This window comes from Pleurodeles waltl, chromosome 7, assembly GCF_031143425.1.
Source record: "Pleurodeles waltl isolate 20211129_DDA chromosome 7, aPleWal1.hap1.20221129, whole genome shotgun sequence".
NCBI lineage: Eukaryota > Metazoa > Chordata > Amphibia > Caudata > Salamandridae > Pleurodeles > Pleurodeles waltl.
The window spans coordinates 699,828,078-699,852,536 of record NC_090446.1 but is presented as its reverse complement, the minus strand read 5'-3'; the positions used below and the strand labels follow the sequence as shown (position 1 = coordinate 699,852,536).

The 24,459-nt window shown below is 42.9% G+C and overlaps 1 protein-coding gene across 1 annotated transcript in view; it reads left to right on the top strand.

Moving 5' to 3' along the window:
- Positions 1–24,459, top strand: part of LOC138304559 (E3 ubiquitin-protein ligase RNF14-like) — a 68,691-nt gene that overhangs the window by 25,017 nt on the left and 19,215 nt on the right. Inside the window, exons 2-3 of the mRNA XM_069244718.1 lie at positions 9,684–9,855; positions 16,256–16,401. Of these exons, the coding sequence (XP_069100819.1) occupies positions 9,702–9,855; positions 16,256–16,401 (300 nt within the window). The 5' untranslated portion in view covers positions 9,684–9,701. The remainder of the gene's footprint in view (positions 1–9,683; positions 9,856–16,255; positions 16,402–24,459) is intronic.

Below are 24,459 nucleotides of genomic sequence, written 5' to 3'. Positions count from 1 at the left end.
CAAGAGGCTAAAGAGTCGATTCATAGTTACTATGAGAGATTGTTGAAGGCGTTCAAAAACTACAGTGGCACGGAAACAATAGAGGCGAAGGACATGCTTCATTTTGTGTTTCGATTCGTGGAAGGGCTGAGACCGGAGATAAGTCAAATGATAAAGTCGCATTTGATTTGCTGGCAGTCGAAACCGATTGATGAGGTGTTGAATTATGCGAAATACTGTAGCGACGAAATTGAAGTGAAACAGAAAAGGTTGAAAGAGAAGGTGATGATGATGCAGCTTAAGGCAGCTCAGACAGGTCTGCAAGGTTTGCAAGGGATGCAAGGGTTCCAACAGCAGGTACTGCAACCGCAGCCGCAGTTACAGGGAAACATGGCGTTTCAGCCACAGGCAAGAGGCAGAGGCAGAGGAGGTTTTGTGAATAATGGTCCGGATTTGAACACTGTTGTGACGGGTGTGCAGGCAATGAAGAAGGTGATGCCGTGTCACGTGTGCGGAATCGTAGGTCATTGGAAACGCGAGTGCCCGATGGTGGTGCAGGAAGGTGCAGGTGCAGGTGTAGGTGTTGGTCAGCAAAACAATGATGTCAATGCATTTCAGACAATGAGGGGACCGAAAATGAGAGGTCCAAGCTCAAATTTTCAGACCGCAAATCAGTTGCAGGGATTACAACCTATGCAGCCGCAGCAGATGCAGATGCCACGTATGCAGATGACGCAAATGCAGCCAATGCAACAGCAGTTACCCATGGTACCTAATCAGCAAATGCAAATACCCTTTGCACCAATGAGTCAGCAGAAAGTGATGGTTCCTCCACAGGTCTCGGGTCAGGTAATGAGTACAAATGGCACCGTACAACAGTTCCCATTACACAGTGAGAGTGGAATAAACAATGTATGGGAGAGTGAAAGTTCAGAAGAAGAAGGAGATTGTGTGCTTGCAGCATCCTTGGAAGTTGATCAAAAGGGTCCGTACGTAGAGGGAAGAGTGATGGGTCATCGTGTCTCGTTCTTGGTTGACACGGGAGCCACACGTTCAACTGTTAAGAGCAGTGAAGTACCAAATTTGCCACTCTCAGGGAGGACAGTTCAAGTGGTGGGAGTAGCAAACAGGCACCTGACGAACCCAATAACAGATCCGGTACCAGTCAGCATCGGTAACTATCAAGGGGTACATCAGTTTGTGGTATGTGACTCAAGCCCGATAGCACTATTAGGGAGAGACCTATTGTGCAAATTGGGTTGTTCGATCATGTGTTCGAATGAAGGAATAACAATACAGACGAGCAGTGATGGGGAAGAAGAGGACAGTGTAGAGGGGGACGAGATGGAAACTGTGGATGAAGAGTATCCTCTGATTTGTCTTTTCCCGATGATGACTGAAGAGGATATTCCAGCCGAGTTACGGGAAACAGTCGGAAAGGAAGTGTGGGACATGACAGGGAAAGAGGTGGGATTGATGAAAGGAGTGGAACCAGTGAAAGTGACTGTAAAGCCCAATGCAATCTTTCCCCAGACCCCACAATACCACATGCCACAAGACACCCTCATGAAAGTTGCTCAACTTATTGACGAATTTGTAAAACAGGGGGTACTGAAAGAAGTGTTAAGCAGCCCATGTAATTCACCAATAATGGGACTAATAAAGCCAAGTGGGAAGGTCCGACTTGTGCAGGACTTGAGGAAAATAAATGACATCATAGTCAAATGTTGCCCTGTCGTACCGAATCCAGCTGTGATAATGTTCCAGATCCCTTGCGATGCCGAATGGTTCTCAGTCATCGATTTGTCACAAGCATTCTTTTCTGTGCCTCTTCATGAGGACAGACAATTCCTCTTTTGTTTCAAATTCCTAGACAGAGTATACAGTTGGTGTCGAATTCCTCAAGGGTTTTCTGAGTCACCGTCAATCTTCAATCAGATTCTAAAGAAAGACCTGGAAGCATTAGAATTGCCATTCGAGTCAACTCTAGTACAGTACATTGATGACTTACTGGTTGCATCAAAGACAGAAAGTGGCTGCACAGCCGATACCATTGCTCTGTTGAATCATTTGGGAAGGAATGGACATAAGGTGTCTCCTTCCAAATTGCAGTTCTGTCAGAAGAAAGTGAAATACTTGGGTCACCAGATAGAGAAAGGGTCACGGAAAATAATGAAGGAAAGAATAACAAGCGTACTTCAAATGAGTCCACCAAAGACAAGGAGGGAGGTGAGGAAGTTTTTGGGAATGGTGGGCTACTGTCGCCAGTGGATTCCCAACTTCTCGACTCTAGCAAAGCCTCTACTGAAACTGACCCAGAAGGATGCCTTGGATCAAATTGAGCTGAAAGGAGATGAGATGGATGCTTTTATCGAATTGAAAGAATGCATGTGCAGGGCTCCAGCTTTAGGTATGCCTGATTACACAAAACCTTTCACATTGTTTTGCCACGAACGTGATGCATGTTCTTTGTCTGTCTTGACTCAAGCCCATGGTGGCATAAACAGACCAGTAGCGTATTTTTCAGCTACTTTGGACCCGGTCGCAGCAGCACTCCCAGGGTGTTTGCGCGCCGTAGCAGCAGTTGGTATCAGCCTCACCCAGAGTGAAGGAATAGTGATGGGACACCCAGTAACAGTCATGGTCCCTCACTCAGTTGAGATACTTTTTACCCGCTCCCGAACGCAGCACATGACTGGAGCAAGACTCAAGGTATGAAACGATAATTTTGGGCTCACCGAATGTGCAGCTGAAAAGGTGCACTACGTTGAATCCAGCAACCTTGCTCCCTGGAGAAAATGCTGAAATTGAGAACGCTGAAGACGTCGAGCACGACTGCCTTCAGGTGACTGAATTTTGCACAAAACCCCGACCGGACATTAAGGATACTAAGCTTGATGAAAATGACCAAATTCTTTTTGTTGATGGTTCATGTCTAAGAGACGGGATGGGGATTTTGAAAGCAGGATACGCTGTATGTACTGTAACAGGGGTCTTGGAAGCGGGATGGCTTCAAGGAGTCTATTCTGCACAAGTAGCAGAACTCGTAGCCCTTACCAGAGCATGTCAACTGTCTGCATTGATGAAAGTCACCATTTACACCGATAGTCAGTACGGGTTTGGAATTGTGCACGACTTTGGACAACTATGGTCACAGAGAGGTTTCCTGACTTCTTCAGGATCCCCAGTGAAAAACGGGGAGAGAATAAGGGAATTGTTACACGCCATTCAAGTGCCAGCCGAAGTTGCAGTGGTAAAGTGTAGTGCTCACACGAAAGGACAGGACTATGTTTCTCTGGGAAATGCATATGCGGATCAAGTCGCAAGATTTTGTGCCTTGAATTGTATATTACTCAGAGATGAATGGAATTCGATAAGTGAGCCAGAACTAGAACCAGCTGAAGCATTTGCCTTGAAGGTCGTAGATACAATAGATTAATTAAAAGCATTACAAAATAATGTCAGGGAGGATGAAAGAGATTCCTGGATTAAATCACAATGTATGAAGAGACCAGACGAGTTATGGGTTTCAAATGAGGGAAAATTTGTTTTGCCAAACAGTCTCTTATCACAGCTTGCGCGGTTCTATCATGGGCAAGCTCACCTAGGGAGAGATGCCATGATAAGATTGTTCAAAACTGATTGGTTTAACCCCAGATTTCGTCAAGCTGCAGAAGCAGTTTGCCATCGATGTGTCACTTGCCAGCAGATGAACCCAGGAAAGGGAACAGTTGTGAACGCGAGCCACATTGGTAGGGCAAGCGGGCCTTTTAGTCGTATGCAGATGGACTTCATTGAGATGCCCGTGCATGGAGGTCTAAAGTATGTGTTGGTGATTGTGTGCATTTTTAGTCACTGGATTGAGCCATACCCCACACGTAGAAATGACAGCCTTACAGTTGCAAAGCTATTGTTGAGGGAGTTGATACCACGTTTCGGATTCCCGATCTCTTTAGAATCAGATAGGGGAAGTCACTTCAATAACGAGGTGATAAAGTTACTTTGCGAAGCGCTGAACATTGAGCAAAAGCTGCACTGTAGCTATCGCCCTGAAGCCTCAGGACTGGTGGAGCAGATGAATGGTACACTGAAATCAAGAATGGCGAAAATATGTGCATCGACAAACTTGAAATGGCCTGACGCATTGCCCTTAGTGCTAATGTCAATGAGAAACACCCCTGATAGAAAGACTGGATTGTCTCCGCATGAAATTCTCATGGGCAGGGCTATGAGACTTCCTGCAGTTCCCGCAAACGCGCTTTTGAATATTACAGATGATATGGTGTTAGACTACTGCAAGGGTCTGGCTGACGTGGTTCGCTCTTTCTCTCACCAGGTGGAAGCGACCACCTTGCCACCGATCCAAGGTCCAGGACACGCACTGAAAGCAGGTGACTGGGTCGTGGTAAAGAAGCACGTGAGAAAGTCGTGTCTGGAACCCCGTTGGAAAGGCCCTTTCCAAGTGATCCTGACGACAACTACCGCTGTGAAGTGTGCGGGAGTTCCCAACTGGATTCACGCCAGTCACACAAAGAAAGTGTTGTGTCCCACAGAGGAGGAAGTTGAAGCGCTGAAACTGCCAGTGTCTGACAAAACAGTGCTGAGTGCTGAGACAGAGCAAAACCGAACTGAAAGCGAACAGGCAGAAACGGGAGAGAAAGAGATATTCTCTGAGGACGAAGAGACCAACTTGCTTGGGGGAGACCAAGGAGAAAGTTCAGACAGCGACGAAGCAGCTGAAGGTGACAGAGAACCTGAAGCAGCTGAGGGTAGCAAAGAGCCTGAAGCAGCTGAAGGTGACAAAGAACCTGAAGCAGCTGAAAGTGATAAAGAGCCTGACGAAAGTAACGGTGACGAAGGGCTCGAAAAAGGTGAAAAAGCAGGAGAGCCTGATCAGAGGAGGGCTTTCCCAGAAGCAGACGATACAGAAAAAGAAAAAGAGAACGTAATTGATTCCCCAGAAGGAGGGGACAAGTCAGAACTGAACGAAAAGGTTCAAGACTCTTCAGAAAAGATCGCAGGTCCATCAAATGGACACGGTGCAAAGAGGAGACTAAGCATATCACCAATAAAACAAAGTACTGAAGAAAGTTTGAACGAGGGAGGAAGGCCAAAAGTGAAAGAGAAAAGAAAAGAAGTAATTGTCGGGGCGTCATCCCCGAGTGAAGAAAAAGACTCGACAAAAGAGGAAAGTACCAGCGAGGCAGAATCGAAAAGGGAAGCAAAATTGAAAAGGAAAAGGATACCAAACAGGAGATATTCCGGTCCTGAATGGCCATATGCAGTCAATGACGATTGGACTGACGAGTTTGTATCTCTAAGCATCGAGAACGAAGAAGAAGAAGAGATACCAATAGAAAAGAAAAGTTTTATAGACTCTGTCGATTGAAAGAGTAATGAATGATATTGCTTGCTACAATCTAACGTGAAACAAACAACCAGCTGAGACATTGCTAAACCGGATGAGACTTGCTGAACTGATAAAGACTGAGTTATTGCCGAATTGAGACAAATGCTGCTAACCGATAAGTGACTGGCCTCTTGAAGAAGACTGTGTGAACATTGCGCTCGTTCAGCTTTGTAACTGAATTGCTAAATAGTTTCATTTTATAGGTGCTTCCAGCTCTCTGATTCTATATAGATCATGACGCAAAACAATAGAAAGAAATATTGTAAATATGTGTGTATAGGCTTGGTAATTACATGTGTACTAATAATAATGGCAATTGTGCTTGGAATGCATGGAAAGGGTGAGAATGAGAATATTGAGGCTTCTACTTTTGCTCCTGTTACTGTCACTGAACTAACCGCATTGAAAAGACTAGCATTGGATGAGAGGCTCTTGCACGATAAGAAAGAGCTTTCGTATAAAGTTTTCTATCGCTTGCTAACAGAATATGTTGAGACTATGGATGCGAAGGATTGTTACGTGTGTACACAGATACCGACATCAGTAAAGGAAGGGGTGACTTATCACCACATGCCACTTACATACGGGATTACGTGTAGTATAGTAATGTCTAGGTTTTATGGTCAAACTAACATACAGTATTTTTACTCGAATTATGATGTTACCTTTGCATATGTTCCTATAATAGCGCAGCTAAGTCAGATTGCTAAAGATTGGGATGCTAAAATAATGAGGGAATTTTTCGAGCCAATGCAACCTTTTGAAACGGCTCACGCTCATAGGGAAAACCTTACCTGCTCACTCTCTGCAGTAGAAATAAGCTTTTTAGATCGTACAGATGATAGAAGGGCACAAATGAAGGCGAAATTAGAAAAAGAGCTACATAAGAGGACTTCAGTAGATAATTATGATTTTGCTGCAATAAAGACACAAGGGAAAATAGCTTTAGATGCTTGGCATGTAGGGAAATTTTGTATATATCGAGGTGAATCTTATTATGATAACATTTTTGTAGGAGCGAGTGAGTGTAAACATACGTTTATCTTTAAGGCCAAATGGACATTCATGATGAACGGACTTGACCCTGTCATTCCAGGTGTATATTACATTTGTGGGTATAATGCCTATTATCGTCTTCCAAAGGGATGGTGGGGGAGATGTTATCTAGGTATAGTGTTCCCAAAGGTTTATCAACTGGATGACCTATCGATGATTCAAAAGACATCTGGATCCCATCGTATCCAGAAAAGAGAGACCGCAGCTGCTGTGGTAGGAGATATATTTGGAGCCATGATTCCTTCATTGGGAGTTGTGCTGAATTCCATCAAAATAAGAAAGTTGTCTACTATAGTGGATAACATGTTGACAAAGTTTTCAGGTGCTATAATCCTGATAGATGCTGAACTTGCAGCGGAAAGAGCTATGACTCTTCAAAATAGGCTTGCTTTAGACATTCTTTTAGCAAAGGATGGTGGCGTTTGCAAAATGCTTGGTGCACGACACTGTTGTACTTATATTCCTGACAATAGTGTGAAAATTAAAACTATGCTTGCTAATCTAACAAAAGAGAGTGCAGATTTGAAGGAACTGAAAGAACCAGGAGTGTGGGAGAAGGTTGGAAAAGGACTTGCTTCAGTGGGACATTGGATTGGGGGAATTTGGAATGGAATATTGTTAAAAATAATAGAAGGAATTTTAATAGTGATAATATGTATATTTGGAATATGGGGAATAAAAAGGGGAATAATAATGATTATGGAAAGAATTAAAAGAAGAAAAGAAGAGAAAATTATGAAAAGAATGGCAGAAGAATACAAAGCGCAAACTAGTGGAATTAAAAGGAAAAGGGAACTGACAGAATTTTAATGGAATAAAATTTGTGGGCATGGTTTGGTGTGATGACTAGTAGTCATCAGAGGAGGGATTGATGAAGCGGGAAATGAAGGTTTTACATTTATTAACGCGTAAACGTAGTGTGAAATAATCATGTGTGATTTTAACCGAACTAATAAAGATTGTACGGGGACAAAATGTGCCCTCAGAGTAGTTTGCCATCATTTATAAGCGTGCTTTATATAACGTGGTGTATTAGAATTGCACTAATCCGACATAATCATAAATGTGTGCTATGATTTGCTTGTTTGAAATGCTTTAGCTTAGCATAACTTTAGCGGAGGCTTTGGCCTAGTGGCCTGGTCTCACGGTTTAGATGCTCATATTTTTCCAATGTGCTATTAAACGTGTATTTTTGCTTGAAGCTGTACTTTTCCACAGAAACCGTTCACATGCTTATCTTAAGGTTTCGTGCCAGCCTGGCATATTTTCTCTTTACTCCAAGGTCGATCTGCAGGTGCGGACAATGGAAGCTCTGAAAGTGAATTAATTGGCATAAAATGTTGCAACTTGCGTACCCATCTCCAAGGATAATGTATGCTTAAGTAAAAGCTTGAGAACTGTCGTTTTTGATTGGACAATTTGAAGCTAACCTATGAACCCTCCAATGGAAGACCCTACTGGATTCGAACTGTTGTCTATAAAACCCAGGTGCACGAGAGGAAAGTACCCTTTTACTGGACATCCCGCCATTTTGTAGACTTCGTAGCTATTATGGCCCACTTTGCTGCGACGCCATTTTGAAAGAGACTTTGATGCTTTCTCTAATCGAGAGAAAGAGACTTAGATGATTCTTGCCCTAGAGACTTTAACTTCAACTTTGATCCCTTGCATGAAGTAGTAGTCTTACCTTGCCGCCGTGAGGCAATTGCCCCGTCCACCCCTGCCCCTTTTGCCCCGTCCCATGCTGATCGAAACGGTACCCATGCTGATCGAGAAACGGTACCTGTGAGACGAAGACTTCCTTGATTGCTGATCGTAATTGGTAAATATGAAAGGAAATTGTAAAATTGCATTGTGTTTCTTTTAGGTAACCAACTGCTGATTTTGATAAGAGCCCTAGTTAGGAGTTTTCTAAATTAATGTTGCTAAATTGTTTTTGCATGAAGTCCCACATGCTGATGCTAATTTGAGGTTAGACGAGGATTCCTTTTGTTGCACGATGCAATTTGAGACCTTGTTATGCTGACTAAATGTATGCAATTAGTTCATTACAGATTATAGTATTAGTGATTTGCATTGCTATTATCGAATGCCTTGTGATTCAAATGCTACATAGACTGCACTTGTTTCGCCGTTATGGACAGCTATTAATGTTCATTTATGTTTATCATTTGGTGTTGAGACACATCTATATCGTGCTAGCTTTGTTAGTATAGGGAAATAAATTCACTAACTTTGAATAAACTGGTGTGGTTATTCCTGACTGAAAGGTCAGGGTTCGCCGAAATGTATTCCGGATTAATTGTTAAGTGTTATGTCGATCAAGGTATTGCTTATGTTCGTTATTGACTATTGATTTGATGCAATCAATCGATTAGGAGTACAGAGAGTCCCACTTAGTCAAAAGATTCATCGGCCTAAAGAGCGTCCAAAATACAGGCGAATTACTAGTACGGACCGCTCTATCAGTACCAAGATCAATTGTTGGAACATTTGATGCTTTTTGTGTATCTGTTGTACTAAGACTAGCTATATAGATAGTTTATACCTGAAGGTGGAGGCATGTGTTTTTGAGAATGTTTTCTGAATGAGCTTCTCATTGATGCTCTGCAGCATTCAGTAGCTGAAGGAGGCCTTGAGTGGTCTGGGTGGGATGCTTTGAGTAGCTGAGTGCTCCTCGCTTAATACTGCATACAGCGAGCATGCACCGTGTTCATGTAGCTGTGAGAGGGCAGCTTTTACTCCCTTGTGAGACTGGAACAATAAGAGTAAATCACAATGCTGTTTTGAAAAGTCTTTTAGCTTCAATGATACTAATGAGGCGGAAAGTTATCACATTCAGCAAATCATCTCTAAAACCCGGAGGCAAATGTTATTCTTCTTCTTTAGTCCCACCCATGGTATTTTATATTGTGCGTTTTAGTAAAGACCATGTTGCTTTAGCAGATGGTCAAGGTTTCCTGATCATATTAACGGAAAGTAAAGAAAGACGCCAGATTTGCATATATTTGTATATTATAAGTGAAAAATGCCTCTGACTGGTGGATTACTTATGTACTGTCTGCCTTCTTTAAAAAATAAGCTGTTTATGAGTAAGAGACAAAGGCGTTTCTATGGGGAAAAGTTACCAATCGTCAGGTATGTAATTTTCAAAACACTCTGTAAAGGTGAAGCAGTGATTGTATATACCAAATGTTTTGAATACTTTAATGATGCACACACCGTTCATCACCTTTAGGACAATTCATGCTGGACAATGGCTTCAGAAGACAAGGATGCCCAGGAAGATGAGCTGCTGGCCCTGACTAGTATTTATGCAGATGATGAGTTCCAGAGATCACCACATATCCGTACCGGACAGATAAAAGTGTGCATAGAGTTGCCCAAGGACTTCAGAATATGTGTTAGCGGTGAGACAATTTTCTATTTTAAACACGGTTCTACTTCTGCTGTAGGTCCTCAGGACAATACTTAAAGTTTGGGCGCTCTGCTTTGTCTTATTTTTGAGTGATAAATACAGCACTCACGTGAATCAAAATGTTCCTTATGAGTAGAACACCAAAAAACAAAGATAACCGCAAGTCGTGCACACCGCCTTCCTCTTGTCTTGTTGGTGAAACGTTTGTGTACAGCCATCGCCCCGAGAAGCAACTCGTGCCCAGGTGAGAGAGTTTGTTAACCATGAGGATCGGCTTGCCCCGTAACCAAGGGCAAATAGACACAGTGATTGCTGATCCACTAGAAAAAAGGTGGTGCTGTGCTGAACTTTGGTGCTGGGTGCCAGCTCTCAGTGAGTGTATGCAGCCTTCCTACCTATGTAATTGATCCTTACCACAAGATGCCATTAGGAAGTCAAGTGCTGTCATTAGTTGTTGTGCAGGACACCTTGATGCCAAGCAATCCAGAGAGATCTTCGCTGGTGGCAATTTCAAATGAGGCACCAGTCCAAACCACTAGGGCAGACAATGCACAGCCTGGTATCTTCATTATTAGGCAATTAGTGCCCTTAATTAAGGTTAAAGTGTCCCACAGACACAGGCAGGCAACATTTTCATACAATTTTCCTGCGTTTTTAACATCTGTGTGGCAGTCACATAATATAGTTGCAGATTATATATAATTTTGTATGTTCAAAATATATAAATCATAAAACAGCAATAAGGTGCCCAACATTGACATTTACATAGCTTGGAATGCACCAGAAAGAAAAATAGCTTTTTACAGTAACTATGATATTCACTGCCTGTCATGTTATAGTGATCAAGATAGCAACTTGCACTTTGAAAGAATATTTCTCACATTTGCTAATATATGTGTACACTCCTGAAAGCAGTTGATTGGGCTGTTAATTTTGGTTTATTGCACTGCATATCAGACAATGCTGCATTGATTTATCAGGTTAACCTTCCGGCACAAACAATAGTGGAAACAGTTGTGATATTCATTCAAGCTATTGCTATCTTCAAGCTCCATCATATTATGTACCATGGTCAGTGGATAAAGGAGACTCAAAGCAAACCATACCTTGAACTGAGTTGGTAAATTAAAGACATTTCTGTAAGACCCAAGACATTTTATTCAGCAGACATACTGTGCATGCTTCAGGCAGCACGGAGCCTGTCGGAGTGCATAGCTCTGCATCCTTGTTGCCAGAGAGGAGTCATACATACCAACTTCATCAGAAGCACCACTAGGCTCAGTTTCAGATGCTTATTTGGAAGATAACGGCAATGAGACTAGTGGTACCTATTGGCATCCACCCTGGCAAATTAGAGAGGATGAATAAGTGAACACAAGCAATGAATCAAAAACGTTGGACACTTGTGTCTCAAAAGGACATCACAAGCAAAAACTAATTTAGCTCTTTATGAAAGCCTATAAGATTTTGCAGATTTGAAATTGGAGAAACAATTTTGAGATGCACAGGTTGCCAAGAATAGAGTGTGAAGATATGAACAGCTGTCTAGCAACTTTCAACTTTTTTGTTAAGCTTCCCATTAAGGCAGCGAGCATGTGTCTAGTCAAACTTTTGTAAGAGAGGTATACCCGTGATCCAAGTCTTAGTTGTGAAACTAAACAAAAAACATGTAGAGAAACATGTAGAGATGAGAGTCACTAGAATGATTCTGGCACTCAGTTCTGAGAAAGTCCGAGCAATGAGGAAAATGCTTTTTGAAAGGATAGTTCCTCATTACACTTTCTTAGGGATGCTCTCTTATGACAGTTTATGTGCCTTACAACTTTTTCTGATTTTGCCAAACTCTTGATGTTTGCTTTTAAATGAAGTACGCAAGGACATATCTAACTATGTGAGAATAAACTGGCTCAGAATCATATGATCAATTTATCAATATTTAAGAAAGATATAAGAAGATATAAGAAGAGGAGGTATATCCCGTAAATAGTTAAAAAACATATTTAAATTGACTGAAGGTATTTAGCCACTGTTTGTTATATATTTTTCAAGATGTAATATAAATAGAGGTGTTTTTCATGTTGGTGTTTTTGATAATTCAATACTTTCAATATTAACATGAGTGCTTATTTAATTACCCATTGCTTGTTAATTGATATCTCAAATAGCAATGCTTCCCTATAACTTTTACATTTCATTGTGGCACCCTTCCTATTCTTTGTATGGTTTTGCCTTCTTTATTCTTTTGTTACAAAACAATCTGTAGTTTCAGTGTTATATTAAATGTAACTTATTGTATCTTTTGCATTGTTGCACATTGCACTGTGGTGTAATTTTTAAGATTTTATTTTATTTTTCACACCAAACTTTTGACAGCTTGTAATGTTTTACCTTTTCATAAATAAATGTTTTAAAATGAAAAAAAGAAAAACTTAAGGACTGTTAAATAAAACGATGAGATGAGCCTTATTAAATGTACCTTGACTTAAAGATGAGGATACATAATAGTTGTCTTGCTGGATGGAACTGACATAAAAAATAAGATCAACATAGTGGCTATGGCTTGGGGCACAAAAATGTGCTATTCAAAATCAGACAGGACTGCTTTGCATGCATCTGTGAGATCTGCAGAGTGGAATTCAATGAAGGCAATATGTCTTCTAACAAATAATGCTGGGATGATAAATCTGAAGAACCTCTAAAACACATTGATGAATACACTATAAACTCTGAATGATTCACCTGCTACTACATCACTGTTGCATACTGTAGTTTGCTTCTATACACCTCTGTTTTTGTGTAGAAATATAGGGAGAAACAACATGGATTACAAAAACATGACGTCAAAAGCATCTACTTCCTAAATATCTATCACACAAAAATATCTTCTTAAAAATGTAACTGTTTTAAATGCCCACAAGTATGTTAATTACTGAATTGACTATTCCAACTCCAGGTTTTGGAAAGTTAATAAGCATACACTCTATGACTACATCAAGCTAAAGTAATCGTGGTTTAGAGTCTAGGTTTTGAGGTATTCAGTAGCAACTTTAAAGCACACATATGTCAGACTTAAATCTCACTTAGGTTTTTAGAACTAGTGCCTTTAATTTTTCAATCTTTGTAATGATCACCATAAGAATGCAGGCTAAATATGACTACAACAGATAGGAAAACATGTTTAACTTTGTCTACAGTAAATATATCATTTAACTCACTTGGAAGGATAATGTGTTCCAAATCCAAACAATTGCATGAACATTGTTTTATTTTAAATAGCTAAACAAAGATAGGGAGATCTAGGGCCAAATCACAGAAACTGCAGCATTTCAGTTTTTTGTATGTATGTATGTACTTATATTGCATTTCCCTAGTGTGGACTTAGCCAAAAGGCAGCAAAGTGCTCTACACAGTCAAAGGCAAGCCAATGAGTAATAGGAGAGGAAGAGTTGTGGACATGAAATGCATTTTGCTGCTTGTATGATGCACAATGGAACAGTAATTATGTGTTCCTGTCTATGTTGTAGAAAGATTTTTGTAGTAGACCACAATGAATAAGGCTGATTGTTGACTGTTAGAAATGGGGTCTTTGGTTGGCAGTCAGGTTATCACCTGTCCAAAGAAGAACCCTCACACTTGTCAGGGTAAGTCACACATAATCCAAATTATCCTGTGCCCACCCTCTGGTAGCTTGGCACTGAGCAGTCAGTCTTAACTTAGAAGGAAATGTGTAAAGTATTTGTGCAATAAATCATACAATAACACCATATAGCACCACGAAAATACACCACACAGTGTTTAGGAAAATATATAATATTTATCTGATAAGATGCAGGTCAGAACGATTAAAATGCAATACATATATGTTGAGATATCACTGAAAAGTGATATAAAGTGTCTTAAGTCTTTTAAAAGCAAACAAAGTCTCTTTCAAGCACAAAGTGCCTGGTTTGTGTGAAGAATCTCTGCAAAGAACCGCAGAGGAGGAAATGCGTGGAAACAAAGGGGGTGTGCATCGATTTCTCAGGCCGCACATGGCGATGCATTGTTTAGTTTTCACGCAGAGACGGCTGGGTGTGGGTTTTCAGACGCCCTGGGGATGGTGCGTGGATTTCCTGTGCTGGCAGAATGAAGTCACAGGAGCTGCATCGATCCGTGGGCGTTGTGTCGAATTTTCTACCGCACGGCAGACCCTGCGTCGATTTCTCTCTGGAAGTCAGGCTATGTCGTTCCGGGTCAACTGTGCATCGATCCAGTGGGCCGTGCATCACATTTCCTGGTCACTACGCTGGCGCTATGTCGATCTTCTCATTGCGAAGTCAGGTTGCGTCATTCCGGTTCGGCGTGCAGTGACATTTTCACCATGTGGCAGGCTGTGCATCGTTTCTGGCAGGCTGTGCGTCGATTTTCACCGCACAAGGAGTCCTTCTTGAAGAGATGAAGTCTTTTTGGTCCTGAGACTTAAGAGAACAGGAGGCAAGCTCTATCCAAGCCCTTGGAGAGCACTTCTTCACCACAGCCAGAGAGCAGCAAGGCAGAAGGGCATCAGCAAGGCATCAGTCCTTCATAGAAAGCAGTCAGGTGAGTCCTTTGGGCAGCCAGGCAGTTTGTCTTGGCAGAATGCAGGTTTTGGTTACAAGTTTCTTCTCCAGGAAGTTTCTGTGTTGGTAGGTGCAGAGTCCCTGTTTATATACCCAAATGTGCATTTGAAGTGGGGGAGACTTCAAAGAGTGGCTTAGAAGTGCACCAGGTCCCCTTTCAGTTAAATCCTGTCTGCCAGGGTCCCAGTAGGGGGTGTGGCAGTCCTTTGTGTGAAGGCAGGCCCTCCACCCTCCCAGCCCAGGAATACCCATTCAAAATGCAGATGTATGCAAGTGAGGCTGAGTATCATGTGTTTGGGCTGTGTGTGAGTGAATGCACAAGGAGCTGTCAACTAAACCCAGCCAGACGTGGATTGTAAGGTACAGAAAGATTTAAGTGCAGAGAAATGCTCACTTTCTAAAAGTGGCATTTCTAAAATAGTAATATTAAATCCAACTTCACCAGTCAGCAGGATTTTATATCACCATTCTGGCCATACTAAATATGACCTTCCTACTCCTTTCAGATCAGCAGCTACCACTCAAACAATGTATGAGGGCAGCCCCAATGTTAACCTATGAAGGGCGCAGGCCTCACAGCAGTGTAAAAACGAATTTAGGAGTTTTACACTACCATGACATGTAAACTACATAGGTACATGTCCTGCTTTTTTCCTACACAGCACCCTGCCCTATTGTTTACCTAGGGTAGGGCATAACTTAGGGGTGTCTTATATGTAGAAAAAGGGGAGTTTGAGGCTTGGCAAGTACTTTTAAATGCCAAGTCGCATTGGCAGTGAAACTGCACACACAGGCCTTGCTATGGCAGGCCTGAGACAAGGTTAATGGGCTACTTAAGTGGGTGGCACAATCAGTGCTGCAGACCCACTAGTAGCATTTAATCTACAGGCCCTGGGCACATACAGTGCACTCTACTAGGGACTTATAAGTAAATTAAATAGTCCAATTGGTTATGATCCAATGTTACCATGTTTAAAGGTAGAGAGCATATGCACTTTAGCACTGGTTAGCCATGGTAAAGTGTGCCGTGTCTTAAAACCAGCAAAAACAGTGGCAAAAAGATGGAGGGAGGCAGGCAGACAAAAAGTTAGGGGTGACCACCCTAAGGCTGTCAGGTCTAACATTGGCCGTATACAACAAAACTATTGATTATATATTAATTTAACTAAATCAGAAAGATTTTAACACAGAAATCTTAACCCAAGCTTACCCATAAAAAAAACTAAGCAATTAGATTGTGCACTATGTTTGCTGCTTATATAGTTAAAAAAGATTAAGGATTCTGGTTTCAACTAAAATTTGGACTCATATTTCATATATAAAAACTGGAGGAAATTTATTTATCTGTATTTCATTGACACATAAAAAGATGTGAAATCACTTACTTTCAAGTGTTGTCATGGTGCAAGTATTGTTTTCCCCCATTCCATATTGCACAGGCAAAATGGTGTGTTGGTATTCCAATAGTTCTTTCTGTTTGAATTCATGCTACACGTCACTAACGTTTGCAGAGTGTATGGTATTCTTACCAGTCATCTTCATGTTTACCAGTCTACCCTTTTGAGAATTGTTTTAATTTTGTGTGAGGTAACACCATATTGCAGTAGGAGATGTTCACTAAGATATGGCAACTCGTATGAAAATGTTTGATTACAAATTTTCAGTGTTTGCTGTACTTAAATAATATATTGTCTAATTGTTTATAATACATTGTAGGACAGTAATATTGTTTATCGAAATGTGATCATTACTCTAGAGCCACCTAAAACACTACTTAAACTTTTCTCCACACAGGAAATGATGCTAAAAATCCTCCTACAGTTGACTTTGAAGTTTGCTTTTTGCCTCCAGTTGTACTGACCTTTGAACTCCCAGCACATTACCCATCAGCCTCTGCACCAGTTTTTCGGCTCAGTTGCAAATGGCTCACACCAGTCCAGGTTTGACTGAAAACACGTTTAATTTGAAATTATTTTCGAAACAATCAAACACTAGAAATTATGTTTGCTTGCTGCTTTTCAAAGGGGGCTACTGAACCGGGGCTTCAAGGTATATCCCATTCTCCTGTGAGCCGCCATTTACTGCCTCTAGCATCTGCAAACAACTGATAATTGTATAACTTGGTAGTGCTCATGGAAACACAGCTTTGGTGGTGTTTTCATGAACACAGATAGTATGCAGGTCAGCCTTCTCGACCTCTTCAGGCTCCAGGGGGCAAAAGGAGGAGGAGGTGATTGATGAAACTGAGTCTGAAGCTTGATCCATCAATTTAAAAACACAGCATGATGTAGGTGGATGTCTGGATTGTGCATGAGTGAGGGGTGTAATTCAACTATGATCTTCAAGCACAGACAAAAGGCACTTTATTCATCATTAATATTGCACATGCATCAGGCAGCACAGTAGATCTGCTAAAATGAGCCTGTTGGGGCACTCATCATTGCACCCCAGAAGGCAGTGATGTGCCACACATAGCAGAAGGGACAGGATTCCAACCAACAACTGTCCCAATACTGATTGGACTGTGCTTCCAGTCCTATCAAGAAGCTGGGAGAGGGGTTGAAGTGAGAAGACATGGAGGCAGGACACAAGGCACAGGACCATTCAAATTCAGAATCCAATGCGCTCTGACCCAGCGACAGCAAATCGGTCCCAGACACCACCACCCGGGGAGAGGGTTGTGCCCTCAGGCAAGTGCTGCACTGAACTCTTATAGGGGTTTTTGGTTGGTGGTACAGGGACAGTTATTGGAGAAGGGATATTCTCTCACCAGGGAAACCACAAGGTTTCTGTTTACTTTGAGTGGCAGGTCAACCAGATGCATTCACACAAGTGTAAGCATTTAGAGATAAAGGTAGCACATGGTGAGTTGTGGTTCTTCTCCTTTAGGAATCTGTACTCCGATATCTGTTTTGTATTTTCTCTGGTGGGAACGGCACCTTCCCAGAGGAAGCGGGGATCATCCTAGGAACGCTGAAAAGTGAATTCAGCCTGAAGGTTGGAGAAACTAGTGGAAAACACCCAGTGACCAGGGGAAGAGATTGGAGATTTGTGTATGAACGTTGACTAAGGGCCCTATTTATATCTTGGCGGTAAGCATACTCCCTCACAATGGCAACGGAGTATGCTTACTGCCAAGATGCTGGAACACCAGATTTAGATGCAGACAGACCATAGGTTAAATCAAGTTGGAGACTGTTCTGTCTCCACCGTGATTAAACCCCTCTGATGGTTCTGTGGAGTGGGGTTGTCGTAGGCAGACCTCTAATTCCGCCCTCCTCATTTAGATGGGCAGAATTAGAGATCAGTTTTCACTGTCCGTCAGTCTTTTTTAAAATAGAAAAAGAAAACTGTTTGGTGCAGGGCTCCGTCATGTTGATGGATCCAGCACTAAACGACAAAATGCAAAAGGTATCTCACAATGGAGGGGACAGACACCAATTGCAGGGATCAGTGGGCCATCCTTGCTGGATCACCCACATTCATACAAGGGAAAGGTAGCTAACCGCTACGTGTGGTGCAGCTGCTCATAACCGTAGTGCGGCCTCCTGGTTGACTGCAGAGCTGCCAGCGAAGGAGCGCAGGGCGGTGGTACCTCATTGCAGATGGGATGAGCTGCTGATGTCTGGCTCGTGAGGCCACAGTCCTCCTTGGTACCTTCAGCACCACCCATGTAGGAGCAGGGGATGGTCTCACCCCTCTCTAGGGTTGCTCGTTCCATTGCAGGGCTGGGGCTACTCCTCTCCCAGGGCACCGCAGAAAGAAGGCCAGTGTGTCTTCATCAGGCTGTCAGGCCCTGCTTACCACTTTTTTTCTTTTAAAGATATGTTTATTGGCATTTTATAATATTTAAAAAAGTCATCAAAGTACATCATGTAGTTGTTGAGGCACAGTGGAGAGCACTATTATCAAGTTGTACTTTCAATATACATCAGATATATCACTTCAATCCAAATTGCTATTACAACATTGCGTAGAACACAACCTTAGTTATCATAATATATTGGCTGAGGCCATAAAATGGACCTTGGCATCCAGATTACACTGACATTGGCGATGGCATTGTAAACTGTTCTGAACTTGTTCATGCTATGTCTTAATGTACATCGAAACATTATCCATAAGAATTAGCTACAAACTACAAAACCAATCAACTGTGGTCTTGAACGTCCACATGCCTCGGTGACGTCAACAACATGCAATAAATCAGTACTCAGGCAACGAGTGTGGGTGTTTATAGAAAGGTTTCAACAGGTTGTTGATAACTGGGAGAGCGAAGAAGTGGCGGGGAGTGTCCAATAGCAGCAGTTTGCATAGTTGACTTGCGTGCTGGGATGCCCGGCTACAGAAACAGGCGAAGCACCCCATGGTCTCCGATCTTGACCACCAGCCCTATTGTGACGATGGTTCTCCATTCAGTATGCCCCCATGTTCCCCTCACTGGTACTGAACTCATCATTCGCTGTTTCTATACTGGTCACTGAAAAAATGTCATCTGCTATATCTAGGGACTCCTATTCATCCACTACTTCAGACCAGAGGCGGGCTATAGGGCGGCATCTTAGTCCCTTGGACTCCTCCCTCATTAGTGCCCGCTCTTCAGCTCGGGTCCAGCGTGTAACTTCTCGGATCCATATGGACAATTGGGATCACATGGGGGCCTTCCAGGACAGTGCCACCCTATGCCTCGCCAGCGCCAGTTCCAAGGCCAGGTCTACAAATCTGTTCCCCACATGTTGGCAGGTTTTCTAGCCATCAGTCCTAATTAGCAGACCTCTGTAGTAATGGGCAGTGACCTATCTAAGGTCTTGTTAAGTCGTGTTATAACCGCGTCCCAGTAGACCATTAAAGCATCCAATGTCGACATCTGGGGCAACTCCAGGGTTCACCTCCATGTATGGCTTGAAGTCTATGTGGGGTGAGGTAAGTTCTATGTGTGAAAGTAAACTGGATAAGCTTAAGACGCGTGTTCCTGGACACCCGGGATGCGTATGCAAGTACCTGGTCCCACTCAGTCTCTGACAGCTCTCTGCCCAGGTCTGCGCTCAATGGGCTCTAAAGGAGTGTAGTGGCACACCCAGCATACCATTTAGCGCCTTATGCAGCCATGTCACCAAGTGGGAGCCTCCACCCATCGTAAGCATAGTTTGTAGCACTGCGTGGGTGGTGTGGTTCCATCACAAACTCCCCCCGCAAAACCCTAAGGGATCAGGCAAAGGCATCTTACCTCAGAAATTGACCCCCAGGGAGATCTGTCCGCTCCATGAGGTCATCAAATGTTTCCAGTCTGCCCTCTGTATAGCAGTCACCTACCATTTGCAACCCCACCTTAGTCCAGTGATCCATTTGTCACTGTGTAAAACAGCGAGGGCGATCCCCTTGCGGGAGCCCCACCTAAGGGACCGCGGGGGCAAATAGGGACAAGACACCCGTTGTCTAAGCACCCTGTGCCTGGCCGCTAAGGCCGCATTCAGTGGCACCCCATCCCAGAGGGCTTTGAGCCCAAGCACTCTGGTCAACAACATGTCACTGCCCTGCCCACCACGATCCCATTCCAGTTCCATCAGACCAGCATTGTTAAGCTACAGCGCCAGCCACTAGAGCTGCTCCGCAATAATAAAACTCAAAATCTGGTACTCGCAGACCACCTGCCGCAGGGGGGAGGCAAAGAGTAGTAAGAGCGACCCGTTGACAGCCGCCATCCCATATCAGTTCCCGAAGCAGCGTATCTGAAGTACTGAACCATGCTGCCGGAATCATCACCAGCAAGTTACCAAAGAAGTACAGAAGCCTCAGGAGTATAAGCATCTCGGACAATGAGACTCGCGCCTTAAGGGGTAGCTTAAGGGTGAGCCAAAAACTGACACATGAACAGAAAGATCGGTAAATTTTTCTCTTGTTGACCTCCCTAATATTCACTTCGCTATGGTAAATTTGGATACCAAGGTATTTAAATGGTGTGAGGTGCCCACGTAACATCTGCTGTGCAGGTGGGGCAGACTCCGCAAGCACTGGAAACACACACGTCTTCCTTCTATTAAGTCGTTGCCCCGAATACCTACCAAACTCTTCCAGCGCATGGAGAGCCCAGGTAAGAGCCAGCTTCCCATCTCTCAAGTAGACCAGCAGTTCATCTGCATTTATATCCTTATCATGCCCTTCCCTCCTGAACCACTCCACTAATGGCTCCATCGCTATAGCAAACAGTAAGGGGAGAGTGGGCACCCCTGACTGGTACCACAGTGGATGCCATACATGTCAGAGATTTGTTGCCCACTCCCAACTCTCGCCGTTGGGGAGGCGTAAAGCAAGCCAAACCATTTGATCCAAGCCTCACCTAGCCCCATGCAAAGAATGGTAGCTTCTAAATAATCCCATCTCACTGTGTGAAAGGCCTTCTCAAGATCAACTGACACTATCACCGCCTTAGAGTCAGGTGGGTGGAGGTGATCGTATAACACATTATGCAGTCTACGGAGATTATGGGAGGTTTTCCGGGTAGGTATTAACCCACATTGGTAGCTGTGAATCAAAGCCTGCATTTGTGGCAGTAGTATGTTGGCTAAAACCTTACTAAGGATTTTAAAATCTGTGCTGAAAGAGGTCGAAAATATGTGACTGCTGCGTTTCGATAAGTGGTCTTAGGTAGGGGGATTACCAAGGCCTCTCTGGTCGATGCGGGCAGAAGGCCCGTCTTATAGGCCTCTGCATACATTTCCGACATTTTGGGACTAGAATGTCTACAAATAATTTGTAGAATTACGGGGGGAGATCGTCCGTCCCCAGGGTCTTGCCCCTGCCAGAGTTTTAATAGCTATATTTATTTCGCCTTCTGTCACTGCCGCCCCCAGTGGAGTACCACCCTCCTCCGGGAGGGCCCTCAGTTGTGATTCTACTAAGATATCACCCAGTAGTTCTGGTAAGAGCATCTCTTGTGGGGGGCTATACAGTGTCAGATAGTAGTCTCAGAACGCTGCATTAATATGCATAGGTGAATGTACCAGCGAACCATTTGACATTTTGATCCCGGTAATTGGTGTCTTCAGAATGGGGTCGAACCAGCCATGCCAGCAACTGACCTGCCTTACCCTCCTCTTCATGCACCCTGTTTATGTACCCTGTGTGGTCATGGCACCCAAGTCTTTCAAGGGCCACAGCGTACTGTTCACAAATGTACAATAAGCGTGGTAGGTCTGTGGGGTCAGTTCCCTGTGCATTATGAAGTTCATGCAAGCATCCTCGAAGCGGCGGTGGGTCTTGCTCCAGGTCTCGCTTGATAACCACTGCCTGGCCCATACGATGTGCCTGTATCATCACTTTGAGGGCCTCCCATTCCACTCCCTCAGAGTAGTTTACCTTGAGTTACGGGAACAATATTCCTCCAGTGCCGAGGTCAGTGTGTCTTTAAAAACGATACCTTCTAGCACCACTGACTGCAAGTGCCAAGTCAGGATGTGGGGTGGGGCTCAGCAGTTTGTAGTAGGAGCGGGCTGTGGTCTGAGAACGTGTGGCCCAGATATTCTGAGTGTTGTATCTGCCTGCTGAGTGATCTGGTGCAAACAAATCTATCTATTCTGTTGTGGACATGATAGAAGTGTGACTAATAGGAGTAGTCCCTATCCAGTGGGTGGTGAGTGCGCCACACATCATCCTTGGCCCAATTGGACAGCCATGTGGATAGCCCTGCGGCCACTCTAAAAGGGAGAGCCCCTCATACAGGCGGGAGGGATCGGTCTAAGTCTGTGTCAAGGACACAATTAAAGTCTCCTCCCATGAGGAACGATCCCCCAGTGAAAGTAGTCATACGTGCAGTTTAGTTATGTAGGAAGGAGGTCTGATCTTGATTGGGGGCGTATACCGCTCCCAGCATGATGGGCTTTGCCATGTAAGCGGCCCTCTACAAAAACATACTACCCATCATCATCCACGACAATGTTTGTTACATCCAGTCGGACCCCACCCGCACCCAGACCATTATACCACGGGTGAGTGCAGAGTAAACAGTTGCAAACATTTGCCCCCTCCAATGCCAACAGAGGCAGTCCGCCTCCACCTGAGTGAGGTGCATTTCCTGCAGCATCGCCACTTGCACCCCTGTCTCTTAAAATAAGACAGAATTTTTTACTATTTAGTCAAGGATCCAAGCCCTTGTACATTCCAGGACATAAATGTTAGTGTAGACAGCGTTCCTGGCTTATGTAAATGTCTCTTACATTCTACTGACTATTAGGGCTCCCTATTTCTCTATACACCCCACCAAGTAACACAGGATAGCAGGCATAGTTCCTCCAGGGACCACATAGGACAAAGAAACCAAACAAACTCACAACTCCCCACCAAAGGACAGTCCAGCAACGCCCACCCAACTAAAATGTGAGTAATATCCATAATGAATTATAAAACAAAGCTGCCTCCTCTATGTTGAAGAGGCAGGAAGAGGGATAGTGCAGGGTTCCAACTGAGGCATTGCTCCCCAAACGTTCTCTGCCAATTCAGGATACGTTCCTATATGTGCAGTCGGCAGTGAAGTCCAGCTGGTCCACCAGAGTCCATCTAACTGATATCTTCGGAGGACTAGGGCATCACATGAGGACACTCCTCCGGCGTACTGGCTTGGGAGTCAGAGTCAAGTCAAGTCAAAAAGTCTTTATTCGGCAATTGCCATAAAAGTACATAAAAAATCACACAACTTGAAGATAATCAAGGCATCAAATTGAAAAACAGGTAGCCCAATATAAAAACAAGGTTAGGCTACCATAGCAACCTAGGGTTATCTGTTCTGATTTGCCATGCAAGGATAGAAAAAAAATTATGGTAAAAATAAATTTACTACCCTTTAGAATTATACAAACTCATGGCAGTTCTTTTATTCAAAGCATTTTCTAGTATTATAAAACAATAAAATATTATACTAAGATTATTTAGATTACCTAGGATATGATAGCAGATCCTCACTTAGTGCAAAATCACATGTGCATTTCAGAGCATATATAAAGATAAAGTTAGCTAACCTTTAGAATTGTGCATATTCATAACGGTTCTTATATTACAAAGTATATTCTAAAATTAGGAAAACAATATGATATTATGCTTAAATTGTTAAAATTTACTCAGGGTATAATAGCAGATACTCACTTTGTGCGAGATCACAAATGAATATCAAAGCATAAGTAAAAATAGATTTGCTACCCTTTAAAATTTTGCAAATTCATGACAGTTCTTATATTACAAAACATTCTCTAAATTTATAAAAACAATATGATAATATGCTCAAATAGTTAAAATATACTCAGGATATAATAGCAGATTCTCACTTTGTGCAAATCGTAAATGAATTTCAGAGCATGTCTGGTTCCGTTATAAGCTCATGTAGCGGTAACGAAAGGTTAGTACCGTTTCCTAATAGCGATAGCAGGTCTAATAAAGTTTAATACATGGTAACAAATTTGAATTTCTGACAATTTTTGAACGTATGTCAGAGCATCCTTATAGTGAATAGGTCTTAATTTACGTAATAAAGGCAATATAAAAGCATGTCTTGGGGTAGCATAAAGTGTACAAAAAAGGAAAAAGTGAGAAGTACTTTGCTTAGATCTGGCATCACAGGGACAAAGTGGGAGATCTTTTTGCCAGATACACTGATTAGGGAAGGCCACCTTAAAGTGTATCAAATTTAATCAAAATAAAGTTAAAAGAGAATATATTTTTGGACTCAGAAACCAAGTCAAATAGGGTTCCATATATGATGCCTTTGCCATCTGAACATAGGGTTCAAAGGTTTTCAGTTTCAAAGAGCTGTGAAGTCTTATATTTGAGATATGCTCAGAGTGGCGTAGTTTCAGCAACTCCTTTGCATTTGTAGGTATGGACTGTGGATCTTCAAACATATTCCTAAGCCCCAGATTTTCAAAGGATGATTGCAGATATGAGAGCCAAGGAATCCTATTTGATTTGGCCAGCTGTAAACATTCGGTAATACATTCCTGTACGAGACTTAC